At 44.2% G+C, this 14,284-nt stretch overlaps 1 protein-coding gene across 2 annotated transcripts in view; it reads right to left on the reverse strand.

Moving 5' to 3' along the window:
* The window catches only part of LOC127008533 (uncharacterized), a 129,388-nt gene that overhangs the window by 42,279 nt on the left and 72,825 nt on the right, over nt 1-14,284 (reverse strand). For both annotated transcript variants that reach the window (XM_050880700.1, XM_050880704.1), the window contains exons 2-3: nt 11,142-11,334; nt 2,872-3,032 (exon numbers count right to left, since the gene is read on the reverse strand). In XM_050880700.1, the coding sequence (XP_050736657.1) occupies nt 2,872-3,032; nt 11,142-11,278 (298 nt within the window). In that variant the 5' untranslated portion in view covers nt 11,279-11,334. The remainder of the gene's footprint in view (nt 1-2,871; nt 3,033-11,141; nt 11,335-14,284) is intronic.

A 14,284-nucleotide genomic window follows, 5' to 3' on the forward strand; every position in this document is an offset into this window, starting at 1 on the left:
TAATCCGAAATCTTTCCTCAGTTACATAAACAACAGAAAGGCGATCAGAAGTGGAATTGGACCTTTAACAAACAGCGACGGTGCACTAGTGACTGACAGCCAACACATTGCAAACCTCTTAAACAGTTACTTTTCCTCGGTGTTTAATACTAACAGTCTTCCTCCCACCACCACCAGCACCAGTACTAACTAACGTAAATCTCGAGCATACATTGCCTAATTTTGAAATAACAACCGATGAAGTCCTCAAAGCTCTCCATTCACTTAAAACAAATAAAAGTCCCGGACCCGATAAAGTATATCCTATACTGCTTAAAGAAACAAAGAGCGAAATAGTCTCCTCCCTCACAATCGTATTCAATATGTCCTTGCGACAAGGCATCGTCCCTTCGGATTGGAAAAAGGCTAACGTGACACCGATTTATAAGAAAGGAGACAAAAAAATACCAGGTAACTATCGACCCATTAGCCTAACTTCAATTGTAGGTAAGCTACTTGAAAGCATAATTAGAGACAAAATTGTGAGTAACCTCGAAAGCTACTCATTAATTGGGGATTCACAACATGGCTTCCGTAACAAAAGATCCTGCATATCAAACCTATTGACCTTTTATAACGATCTCTTCTCAGTTTATGACGTAACCAAATCATTGGACGTAGTCTATCTTGATTTCCAGAAAGCGTTTGATAAAGTCCCACATCATAAATTACTTTATAAATTAAAGCAAATAGGTATTGACGGTCAAGTAAACCAATGGATCGCGAATTGGTTGAGCAACAGACAGCAAAGAGTGGTGATTGACGGATTTAACTCAGAGTGGGCGCCGGTCACTAGTGGCGTCCCTCAGGGCTCGGTTCTTGGCCCAGTGCTCTTTATTATTTACATCAACGACATGGATGTTGGACTCAATAATCGCATTAGTAAATTTGCAAATAACACAAAGATTGGTAACTCGGTTCTCACTGACGAAGACAGGCACGGCCTCCAAGAGGATTTGCACAAAATTTCAGCTTGGTCGGATAGATAGGAGATGCCCTTTAACGTCGACAAGTGCCAGGTCCTTCAAGTTGGAGCAAGAAATAAGAAGTTCGATTACGAAATGCGCGGCGTTAAACTCACAAGCGTTCAGTGCGTTAAGGACCTGGGGGTCAAAATCGCGTCAAACCTCAAATTCTCACAGCAATGCATCGATGCAGCAAATAAAGCGAACAGAATGTTGGGCTTCATTAAAAGAAACTCTTTATTCAAGAATAAAGATGTAATACTTCCGCTCTACAATAGTTTAGTCAGACCCCACTTGGAATATGCGGTACAGTTTTGGTCTCCTCACCATGCAAAGGACATTGCTAAATTAGAAGGTGTTCAGCGTCAGGAAACAAAAATGATCCCATCCTTGCGCAACGAATCCTACGAAGAAAGGCTTTCCACCCTTAACATGTTCTCTCTTGAGAAACGTCGCCTCCGAGGAAAACTGATCGAATGTTTTAAAATACTTAATGGTTTCACGAATGTAGAAAGATCAAAATTATTTATGATCGATGACACTTTGCGAACGAGGAACAATGGCATAAAACTCAAATGTAGACAAGTAAATTCAGACTGCATCAAATTTTTCTTCACCAACGTTGTAGTGCGAGAATGGAATAAGCTCCCACCGTCAGTGGTCCAATGTAACACGATTGACTCCTTGAAAAACAAGCTCGACCGCCACTTCCTTGAACTTAATATTAACTAGAGTAGAAAAGCAACGTTTTGGAGCCATCTGATTAGTGTAGATTCACTTAGGTTTAAGGACAGACCACCTAGTCTGGACCATGGGTTCTGTGTGGTCTGATTTTCTATGTAATTCTATGTAATAAACTAAACCATCTCCTTCCTCTCCCATTCCTCCCAACAATTCTATTTTTCTGCTTCTCTCGTACTGTTCCTCCTCCTTCCTCCTCTTCCCCCACTATTTCTTCCCGTTCTCCTTCCTCTCACCGATCATTCTTCCTTCCTCTCTTAGCTCATTCTTTCCTATCTCTTTCCAATATCTGTTCTTTTTATCCCTCACTTCATGTCTTCCTCTCCGTAGTCCATCCCTTTTTATCATCCGTCTTAGCAGATCGATAATGAAATAGTTGTTTTTTGCTTGTATTTGTTGGTTTGTCCGTTACCAAGATTCTTAATGAAAAAAATCCGATAAAAACTGAATAGTAGCGGAGTATTCAAGATATTACGGAATGTTTCACGAGGTATTTGCTGATGCACACGGGGTAGTTAATTATAGTTTTCATTATACATAGCTATGAAAATATCACATTTAAAATTTCCCATGACAGAACTTAAGACACATACATTACATAATTATCATGATACCGGTAAGCATCATGACACTTAGCCTTGAAAAACTGCAATCATACACAATTGGTGAGGCGGCGGCTGAGTGGTTAGCATGCCGGTGCTGCGTCCACGGAGGACACGCGGGTTCGCATCCCGCCCGCCGCCACAAGCTGGAATTTTTCAGTCACCGCTGTTCTGAAGACCACCTATCAACACGGACTCTAGATTCTTTCTCTTTAAAGAGAGGATAAAAGATGAGCTCCGGGGGTCAGCATGAGCCAAGTAAGATTGCGCCACTATAAAGCACTTGCCTACGCCATAGCAGGCTGGGGCCGACCATCAGGCCCCACCAAGAAAGTCTACCGGCGTCATAGGCTTTTCATCTCTTGTATCCTTTCACTACCCTCTCTTGTCTGCTCCTTTCTCTCCATCCTTCCTTCATATCCTTCCACTAACTCCTCTTTCCTCCCTCTCTTCCATCCTCCTTCCTTCAATGCATCTCTCTACCTCCTGGCGGACCCTTCGGACTGCCAGCCTCACTCACCCACCTGTCTGCGCCACGGCCCAAGGGAGCGCCAGCACGCCTAGACCGGCCACCTGCGCCACCAGGAAGAAAGAGGTGAGGAGTAGGCCCAGGCCACGCTTCGCCCGTCCGTGCTCGCCGCTGCATACCATGATGTCCTCGATGGACGGGGCGATGCTGGAAACTCTGCAGCGGAAGGAACGAAAAGGAGATAAGTTTTGGTGACTTTATGACGTTCCTGTGACGGCGAGGAGGGAACGTGAGTCAAAGTTTAGTGACTTTATGAGATTTCACCGAGAGGTAAAGAAGGAGAGATGGATGACGAAACAACAGGCAAACGAAATGAGAGGGAAGGAGTTAAAGGGACAAAGTTTGATGCGCGCAGGACTTATAAGATGTAAGATAAAGGTGTTAAGATCATTCATATCCAATAATACGAAAAAAAATTTTTGCTTCATTTTTCAAGTTAGAACCAAGCTTTAAAGTGAAGAAGAAAAGTTTTAATGACACATGTGATGATTATAAGTGGATAAGAGCAAATCATGAATAATAGGAAAGTTCTTCAATTTCAGTGGCTCGTTCCTGCGAATGTGGCAAGGAACGGTTGACCAAACATGACGGACCTAACATGAATACCGGGCCCGATGCACAGTGAAGAAATGCAAGGAAGAGTGCTTGTAACCTTTGTGAGTAATCTCGGTGGCCTTATGGTATTCCTGTCATGGTGAAGGACGAGGACGAGGACGGAGAGGAGAAGAAGGAGGAGGAGGAGGAGGAGGAGGAGGAAGAGGAGGAGGAGGAGGAAGAGGAGGAGGAGGAAGAGGAGAAAGAAAGGGGCAAGTTTCTGTGAAGTAGAGAGAACCAAGGGAAATAGATGACCTTTGTGTCTTTGAGGAATTTCCGTGGAACGAAGGAAGGAAGAAAGGATGGAAAAAAGGAGGAAAAAAGAAGCGACGCAAATTCAGTAAAAGGGAGGAAGAGACGAGCGATGAAACGGAAGGCAACGGAATGAAACAGAGCTGCAGTAAGAGGGAGAGAGTGAGAGAGATAACAAAAGAAAGATAAAAATGTAAATGTGGAGTGAAGTCGAGAGAGAGAGAGAGAGAGAGAGAGAGAGAGAGAGAGAGAGAGAGAGAGAGAGAGACTGGTATTAAAGAAAATCATGTAACGGCGTGATGAAAGGCAGGGGGAGATAACATAATGGAAATGTGATAACACGCCGTCATTGAAGTGTAGTGTGGAGGCCTACCCGAAGCCCACAGAAGTTTCTATATGGGCTGCGGGCCGGCTTACAGTTCACTATACACGAACTAATAAGAGGCGAGGCGTAAACACGAGTCAGGAGCCCGTAACATATCAACCTGTAAATATTGAAGCAGCTGCATACCTGTGTGCGGTGGCAGGTAACCAGCGGGAGGGCGTGTGTGTGAGAAGAGGCGGAGAATGAAAGCTACATCAAAATGAAGTAGGAGATGAAATGAAATGAAAGGAAAGAGGTTGGAGGTGAGAGTATGACGAGGTTATGATTAGCATATATCTGCGTGCTGGAAACCAAAAACATATTCCAAAATAATTAACATTAAAAAATATGGTAATGATAGGGTGGAATGAGGAAGTTATGAAAAGTAAATGTAGGGGATATAACAAGTAAATATTTGCGTGTAAAACACACACACACACACACACACACACACACACACACACACGCATGCTACTACTACTATAGTAAATTTATTTGAGTCAGCTAAGCCCTGCACCTTGCCACATACTCTTAACACCTCTCGCTTCCTCTCATAATTATGTCAGCTATTTACTATTTTTAAATGAATTTAATTAAATAACTGGATAATCCAATAAGGTCATATAGCGTTAAGATTGTTTCGTTTTTAAGATAATAACAAAGATTTTGTATAAATACCACGACACTTGACACCGTTGTATTCCATCGTTGTCGTTCTACACATCCAGAGCCCAGGTCACTTCTCTCAAGGTCATGGAAGGTTCACCAGGTGCCCCGGTCCCGCCTCTGCCTCTCCCACCCCTCCCTCTCCCTGCCTCTCCAAGTCGTCGTTGGCTGCACAGCCACGAGAAAGAACTCATTTACAATGTAAACAAGTACTTTTTAGACGAAAAAAACAACAGAGGATTTATCTACCACCCACAAGAGTAACTGCAAGAATGCTCCAAATATATGTTGTCTTATAGGAAGAGAGAGAGAGAGAGAGAGAGAGAGAGAGAGAGAGAGAGAGAGATGGAGGAGGAGGTCGAAATGAAGGGGGGCCAATGGTGGTCCACATCACACATGAACTCTAATCCCACAACTGGAGACATAGATGTGGCAGCGTGGTACGGAAGGAGAGCCCCCCGCGGAATCCCCCCGTCCCCCAATTCCTCCTAGAGTGACTTTTTTTTTTTTTTTTTTACGTCGCGGCCTATTGCGTCAGTAGGCTTCTTCCCGGTGGGGCCTGATGGTCGGCCCAGCCCGTTCTGGCGCAGGCGAGTGTTTATTGTGGCGCCATCTTGCACTGGCTCATGCTGCCCTCCCGGAGCTCATTTTTAATCCTAGAATCTAGAGTCCGGGTTGATAGGTGGTCTTTTGGACAGCATGTGGTTAGTTTTAAGCCACTCGGCGGCGGCTGAAAAATCCCAGCTTGGTGTCACCGGGCAGGGATTGAACTCGCGTCCTCTTGAACGCGGCGCCGTCACTCTGTCGACTCAGCCACCGCCTACTAAACACTGCTACTATGTGAATCCACGAGGAGCTGGCGGATTGGGGGGTTTCTGCGGGGGTCTCTCCTCCCGCACCACGCTGCCACATCTCTTGTCTCCAATTGTGGGATTAGAGTCAAGGTGTTAAGTGGACCACCATTAGCCTCCCTTCATTTCCTCTCTCTTCTCTTCTCTTCTCTTCTCTTCTCTCTCTCTCTCTCTCTCTCTCTCTCTCTCTCTCTCTTCTTCGGGGACGAGAATACAGGTGGTCTTGGTGACCTGTTCGTCATGCACTCATGATCCAGTTTGGCGCAGACTCTTTCAATAGTTCTTTCACTAACATTAGTGGCTCTTGCTGTTCTTGCAGTTACTCTTGTGAGTGGTATGATAAATCCTCTGTTTTTTTTTCGTCTAAAAAGTACTTGTTTACATTGTAAATGAGTTCTTTCCCGCGGCTGGGCAGCCAACGACGTGGAGAGGCAGGGAGAGGGAGGGAGGGGAGAGGCAGAGGCGGGAGCGGGCCACCCATGGGCCCACCTGCTGACCCTTCCATGACCTTGAGAGAAGTGACCTGGGCTCTGGATGTGTAGAATGACATCGTTGGAATACAATCGTGGTATTTATACAAAATATTTGTTATTATCTTAAAAACGAAACAATCTTAACGCTATATGACCTTATTGGATTATCCAATTATTTAATTAAATTCATTTGAAGGTAGTAAATAGCTGACATATGCGAGGAAGCGAGAAGTATTGAGAGTGTGTGGCAGGTGCGGTGGGGGGTTGACCCGCACCTCTCACCCCCCAATCCGCCAGTTCATCCTGGATTGACTATACTACTGCTACCATTATTACTACTGCTACTACTAATCCTTCTACTATAAGTATAACTATTACTTCTGTTATTCCTGCTTATTCTATTACTACTACTACTACTACTACTACTACTATAGTCAATCTAGGAGAAATTGGCGGACGGGGGGATTCCGCGGGGGTCTCTTCTTCCGTACCACTCTGCCACATCTGTCTTCAGTTGTGGCATTAGTGATCAGCTGAAGTGGACCACCATTAGCCTCCCTTCATTTCCTCCTCCTCCTCCTCCTCCTCCTCCTCCTCCTCCTCCTCCATCTCTCTCTCTCTCTCTCTCTCTCTCTCTCTCTCTCTCTCTCTGCTTATGAGACAACATATATTGTTCGTCATGCACTCATGACCCAGTTTAGCGCAGACTCTTTCAAGAGTTCTATCACTAACATTAGTGGCTCTCGCTATTCTTGCAGCTACTCTTGTGGGTGGTATGATAAATCCTCTGTTGTTTTTTTCGTCTAAAAAGTACTTGTTTACATAAGAACATAAGAACATAGGGAAACTGCAAGAGGCCGAGTGGCCTACACAGGGCAGCTCCAGAATCCCCCCCCACTACTCACGATGGGTGAGGTGTAGTTTCAGGGGTTACAGGTAGAGGCTTGATCCTCGTTTACCTTCGGTACGGGCGTACGCTCCAGTACCCTGTCTCCTTACTGCACCCACACCTCACTGCCACCTGTCATCCTCGTCCATGTAGTTATCCAGTCTACTCTTAAAACAAGCTATCGTCCCTGCACTAACTATGTGATTGCTGAGTCTATTCCATTATCCAACCACCCTATTACTAAACCAATGCTTGCCTATATCTCTCCTAAATCTATACTTTTCTAATCTAAATCCATTACTGCGTGTTCTATCCTGCTGACTAATTCTCAGTACTTTACTTTTATCGCCTTTGTTGTAACCCTTGATCCATTTGAATACTTCTATCAGATCTCCCCGCACTCTTCGTCTTTCTAGTGAATGTAAGTTTAGATGTTTCAGCCTATTTTGATATGGGAGGTTCCTCAGCCCCTGAATCATCTTGATCCTCTTCCTCTGAACTGATTTTAGCAAGTTGATGTCCATTCTGTAGTGTGGGCACCAAAACTGGACAGCATAATCTAAGTGTGGCCTAACTGACGCTAAATAGAGTCTGAGGATGACCTCTGCACTCCTGTTGGTTACCGTCCTGTTAACCCTGTTAGCCCTTGCACTAATACATTGCTTCCTTAGTTTTAGGTCAGAGTTCACTAACACTCCCAAATCCCTTTCACACTCTGATCTGCCTATAGGTGTGGAGTCTAAACTATACCCTACATACTATACGCTACACTTGGTGATGTTAAAATTCATCTGCCATTTTTCTGACCAAGCTGACAGTTTGTCGAGATCCTCCTGCAGTGCTCTAGTATCCTCCCCTGTCCTAATAGTGCGTCCTATTTTGGTGTCATCTGCAAATTTACCTATGTCACTAGTTATCCCATTGTTTATGTCATTGATGTAGATAATGAATAAAAGCGGGCCTAAAACTGAACCTTGAGGAACCCCAGTGGTAACATTACCCCATTCGGATTTTTTACCGTTAATGGTAACCCTCTGTTTCCTGTCGCTAATCCACGCCTTAATCCAATCAAATACCTTCCCTCTTATCCCATGAGCCCTGACTTTATTCATCAGTCTCTGGTGAGGTACCTTATCGAAGGCCTTACTAAAATCAAGATAAACTACATCATAGCTCATACATTGTAATTGAATTCTTTTTCGTGACTGTGCAGCCAATGACGACGTGGAGAGGCAGGGAGAGGGAGGGGTGGGAGAAGCAGAGGCGCCCACCTGCTGACCCTTCCATGACCTTGAGAGAAGTGACCTGGGCTCTGGATGTGTAGAATGACAACGCTGGAATACAACCATGTCAAATGTCGTGGTATTTATACAAAATCTTTGTTATTACCTTAAAAAACGAAACAATCTTAACGCTATATGACCTTATTGGATTATCCAATTATTTAATTAAATTAATTTAAAGGTAGTAAATAGCTGACATAATTATGAGATGAAGCGAGAAGTGTTGAGTGTGTGGCAAGGTGCGGGGCTTAGCTGACCCGTAGCTATCACCCCCCCGGGTCCGCCAGTTTCAAATAGATTGACTATACAACTACTGCTACTAATGCTGTTGTTGCTACTACTACTACTACTACTACGATTGCTGCTACTACTGTTATTACTACTACTACTACTACTACTACTATGTACTACTACTACTACTACCACCACTACTACTACTACTACTACTACTTCTACTTCTATAATGTTAATCAGTATTTCACATTTATGTATATATCCATAATTAGGCACTGATTATATTTCATAGTTCCACGTCTCATCCATAAATGATCAAATTTACGTCAGGGAGCTTCGGCTCGGCGGACCGTGTCTAATGTTAAAATGAATTTATATATATATATATATATATATATATATATATATATATATATATATATATATATATATATATATATATATATATATATATATATATACATGATTAGAATAAACGTTAACTTACACACTTAACTCACACGCACGCACCACTCCGTGGCACAACTGGTTAGAGCGCAGCGCTGCCAGGCTTCACGGTCTGACAGGGCGGCGGTTCGAGCCAGCTAAGACCGGATACTTTCTGTTGACTACTAAAGGTTTCAGGGGCCGTGTTCCCATATTTTTCTCAAATAAAACTTTAACAAAGCGTCGGATAAGGTTGTTATTTTGGCAGTGGATGTTTGAGACCCCGACCTATTGGGCAAAAATATGATTTGGTGTCACATGTGGATAATGAAGCACTCATAAGAGTAAATTTAGGGTAAACTTGGCTAAAAATTAAGGCACTGTGAGCGAGGGTAGCCCCGCCAACGACAAAGGTGTTGTTGGGTATAGTCAATCCAGGAGGAACTGGCGGATTGGGGGGTGAGAGGTGCGGGTCAGCCCCGCACCGCACCTTGCCACACACTCTCAACACTTCTCGCTTCCTCTCATATGTCAGCTATTTACTACCTTTAAATTAATTTAATTAAATAATTGGATAATCCAATAAGGTCATATAGCGTTAAGATTGCTTCGTTTTTAAGATAATAACAAATACTTTGTATAAATACCACGAAACTTGACAGACTTGTATTCCAACGTTGTCATTCTACACATCCAGAGCCCAGGTCACTTCTCTTAAGGTCATGGAAGGGGCAGCAGGTGGGCCCATGGGTGGCCCGCTCCCGCCTCTTCCTCTCCCCTCCCTCCCTCTCCTTGCCTCTCCACGTCGTTGGCTGCCCAGCCGCGAGAAAGAACTCATTTACAATGTAAACAAGTACTTTTTAGACGAAAACAACAACAGAGGATTTATCATACCACTCACAAGAGTAACTGCAAGAACAGCAAGAGCCACTAATGTTAGTGAAAGAACTATTGAAAGAGTCTGCGCCAAACTGGATCATGAGTGCATGACAGCCTGTATTCTCGTCCCTGAAGAGAGAGAGAGAGAGAGAGAGAGAGAGAGAGAGAGAGAGGGAGGCTAATGGTGGTCCACTTAACACCTTGACTCTAATCCCACAATTGGAGACAAGAGATGTGGCACCGTGGTACGGGAGGAGAGACCCCCGCAGAAACCCCCCAGTCCGCCAGTTCCTCGTGGATTCACTATAGTTGGGTGGGGATGATTGTGTGAGGATGGAGAGGTTGGGTATGGGGGAGGTTGGTGAACCAACAAGGGATGAAACCAGAAACTACTGCTCGCTTACATACATGCAGCATGTACTACCAATAGTCACATTTTCCATGTAAAGGATAAGTAATCCCCTTCGAGTAAAACTATTTCTCCCCAACTGATAGTCCATATAAGGAACATCCATATTTACAGTAGATTAAATATTGCTACGGTGTGTGTGTGTGTGTGTGTGTGTGTGTGTGTGAAGCAGTAAGCCATAATTGCTGGTTGGATGGATGATTACTCATACGTCAGAACTAAACGTCACGTCGACGTCACGAGAAGATGAGCGGGGCGGGGCAAGCCTCGCTCACAGTGCCTTCAACTTTTAGCCAAGTTTACCCTAAATTTACTCCTATAAGTGTTTCATTATTCATATGTGACACCAAATCATATTTTTGCCCATTAGGTCGGGGTCTCAAACATCCACTGCCCAAATAACATCCTTGTCCGACGCTTTGTTAAAGTTTTATTTGCGAAAAACAGGGGAACACGGCCACTGAAACCGTTAGCAGGTGTGGTTACTGTCCACCCTTGAGCAAGGGGGATGGGGTACCCATAGATCGACGATAAAGAGCACTTGCTCATGTCGGGAGGGTAGGCTACCTGCTGGCGATTACGAGTCCAACACGTGATCAGGCCGTGGTGGTGAATTGCACACACACACACACACACACACACACACACACGATAGTTCAGTGGAGTAAGGCTCTGTCCTGTTAGGCTCCGGCCTGGCAAGCTGAGGTTTGAACCCCGCTCAGGCCGTGATTTTTCCGCTGACATGAAGCAAGGGGGATGGGGGGTGTGGTGTGTGAAGGTCCCGGCACTACTCAGAGATCGACTACTAATGAGCTTGGTCGGGTCGGGAGGGTACTTGCTGGCGGTGACGAGTTCAACTCGTGGTCAGGCCGTGGTGAATCACACACACACACACACACACACTAAAACACACACACACATCAACTGGCCACCCCCAACACTTACCCGCCATACATGGGAGGTGATGACGGCGGCGGCGGCGGCGGGGAGGACGAAGCTGAGGACGTGGAGAGGTTCTTTCCCTTCCACCACGACCCTGGGAGGAGGTAGGTCTTCTCGTTCTTCTGGGACGGCAGGACCATGGCGGAGGGGGAGTGCGTCGGGCGCGGCGAGAGGGAGGAGGAGAGGCGTCAGCGGTCTGGACCCGGATGGGGAGAATGGGAGAGACTGAGTGAATAATGCAATGAGTTATGGAGTGAGTGATTGAGTTATTCAGTGAGTCGGGCATGCTGAGAGGTGATGGCAGTCTATGTAGCAGAAACGAATGGAAAGTTTTCTTCTTTCACACGAGAATGCACAAGGGTGTAAGGAGACAACAAGAGGTCAGGTGACCTGCACATGACAGCTCCTGAGTGTGTTATTATAAAACTTCCCTCCTAAGTCTATCTATCTATATCTATATGTCTATATCTATCTATCTATCTATCTATCTATCTATCTATCTATTTACACACACACACACACACACACACACACACACACACACACACACACATATATATATATATATATATATATATATATATATATATATATATATATATATATATATATATATATATATATATATATATATATATATATATATATATATATATATATATATATATATATATATATATATATATATATATATAACTCCATCTAAATCCTTCCATTGTGCTTGCCTCTCCTACATACCTCCTAAGTTTGATCCACCACCCTTTTCATGAGCCAGTTCTTGCTGTGTGTTTTTATGTTTTTGTTTTTATATGAGTACTTTATCTAAATCGCCCCGACCCTTAACCCATAAAAAAAAAAAATCAATTAGATCACCTCGCAGTCTAAGTCTTTCCAAAAATTGTAAGTTCCTTGGATTTAAGAAATACTTCTCTTTTAATGATTCTAGGGAATTTATATCTTTTCTGTAATGAGCCACCAAAACTGAGCAACACAATTCAGTGGAGGCCTAACTAGTATCAGATACAATTTAAGGATAACGTCTGAGCTCCAGTTGCTTATGCTTCTAGAAATAATTTCCAAGACTGAGCGTTTTCTGTCTGTAATACAGCAAGTTCTGAGTCGAAGGTCAGAGCTGGCACGCACACCCATATCCCTTTCGAGGCTGAAGTGGTCAAGAACTGTGTTATTTTATGTAAATTGCTTACTGGGTTGTGTTTCCTACACTCAGGACGTTGCATAAGTATATGTTGAACTGATATATCCATTTAACTCCTGTAATACCAGTGTTGTTGTTTGAACTGATTTATCTTTCTATTCTTGAGTCGTCATCAAACTTGCTTATGTCAAGTCAAGATCGTTGACATAGACGATAACTGATCCCTGTGGGACGCCACTAGTCACTCCGATTCCCAAGACCACCACCCCTCAATCACCGAGTGACTTGAGGCCTATTTCTATCACCCCCATTCCCAGCCTCCTGTGTGAAGCCTTCATTTTCAAGTGGACTTACACTCATCTTGCTCCCCTCATAGACCCACAACAGTACGGCAATATCAAGTCAACCTCCACCACACACTGCCTAATTAATCTCCTGGACTTTGCCTACAGAAATCTTGAAAAACGCAAAACATCAGTTTCTCTCGCTTTTATTGATTTCCGAAAGGCTTTTGACCTAGTTCACCACACCACAGTCATCAACAAAGCAATAAACCTAGGGCTTCACCCTAACCTGGTCTCCTGGCTGGCTGATTTCCTGCACCAGCGTAAACAGGTGGTGAGATTTCAGGGAGTGGCCTCCCCTCCTCTACACCTTACTTGCGGGGTACCTCAGGGGTCCAAAATGGGCCCTTTGTGCTTCCTTATCCTAATTAATGACGTCCTGACCCACACACCCCACCGCTGGAAGTACGTGGACGACACCACAGTGGGAGTAACAGTTGACAACAGCAACCCAGATTATTCCACCTCCAGGAAACACTACACAACCTACACACATGGACAACACAAAACATGGTCACCATCAACGACACCAAAACTACACTCCAACACATCAACACCTCCTCTGCCCTGTTGCCCCCCTGTGGTGTCCATCAACGACACTCCCCTCCGGTAGTTACATCAGCAAAACTACTTGGAGTCACCCTGGACAACAAACTCACATGGAAGGAGCACGTCTCCCAGCTCACCAGATCTGCCACCTATAAACTGTACCTGCTGAGGAGACTCAAAACGCTGGGGGCCCCTGAGTGTGCGCTGGCGAGCGTGTACTCCTCGTTCATCCTCCCCAAACTGACATACGCGTCCCCAGCGTGGTCTTCCTCCATCAACATCACGCAGCGCCGCCAACTTGAACGCGTCCAGAAGCGAGCCTGCAAAATCATCCTGGGCCCTCACTACACCAGCTATCAGGACGCCCTCGACTCCTCCATCTCACCAGCCTACAACACCGTCACGAGACCCTACTACACCGGTTCGCAACCAAGCTTCTCAACCAGCCCAGACACAGACACATCCTCCCACCCGCAGTGAACCGCCCTCAGCAATCAGTGCGACACCACAACATTATTGCCCCGATACGGGCACGGACTGACCGCTATAAGAACAGCGCAGTGCCCGTGATGGTCAAATATATCAACAATGCAAACTAAGAGCAGCACAATTTGTATGTTTTGTAAATATTTTTCATTAGGACTTATTGTTGTTGTTATTATGATTATTATTATTATTATTATGATTACTATTATTATTATCATTATTATTATCGTGATTATTATTATTATCTTTACTATGATTATTGCTATTATTGTTATTTCTATTTTCCTTTTTATTTTCGATCATACTACTTTGTTCATTTGTCTCATTCATTTCATTTCATCTTCCATTGATGTATATTTTCAGCTCTAGGGCTGCCTGGTACTTCATAAAATAAACCGTTTATTATTATTATTATTATTATTTAGTAAGTCGAGCCCAATCTGATTTATTCTCGTTTACGTGAACTCTCCGAATCCCGTCACTAAGCCACACCTTGGTCCACCTCAAACTTGCCCTCTATCCCATGGACTGGCTTTTAGTTTATTTAATAAACAGTCCAAATTTCGGCAGTGGCAATGGTGTCCGGTTTCTCCATTGTAATATACGCAAAA

Source organism: Eriocheir sinensis, chromosome 4 (assembly GCF_024679095.1).
Source record: "Eriocheir sinensis breed Jianghai 21 chromosome 4, ASM2467909v1, whole genome shotgun sequence".
NCBI classification, from domain to species: Eukaryota; Metazoa; Arthropoda; class Malacostraca; order Decapoda; family Varunidae; genus Eriocheir; species Eriocheir sinensis.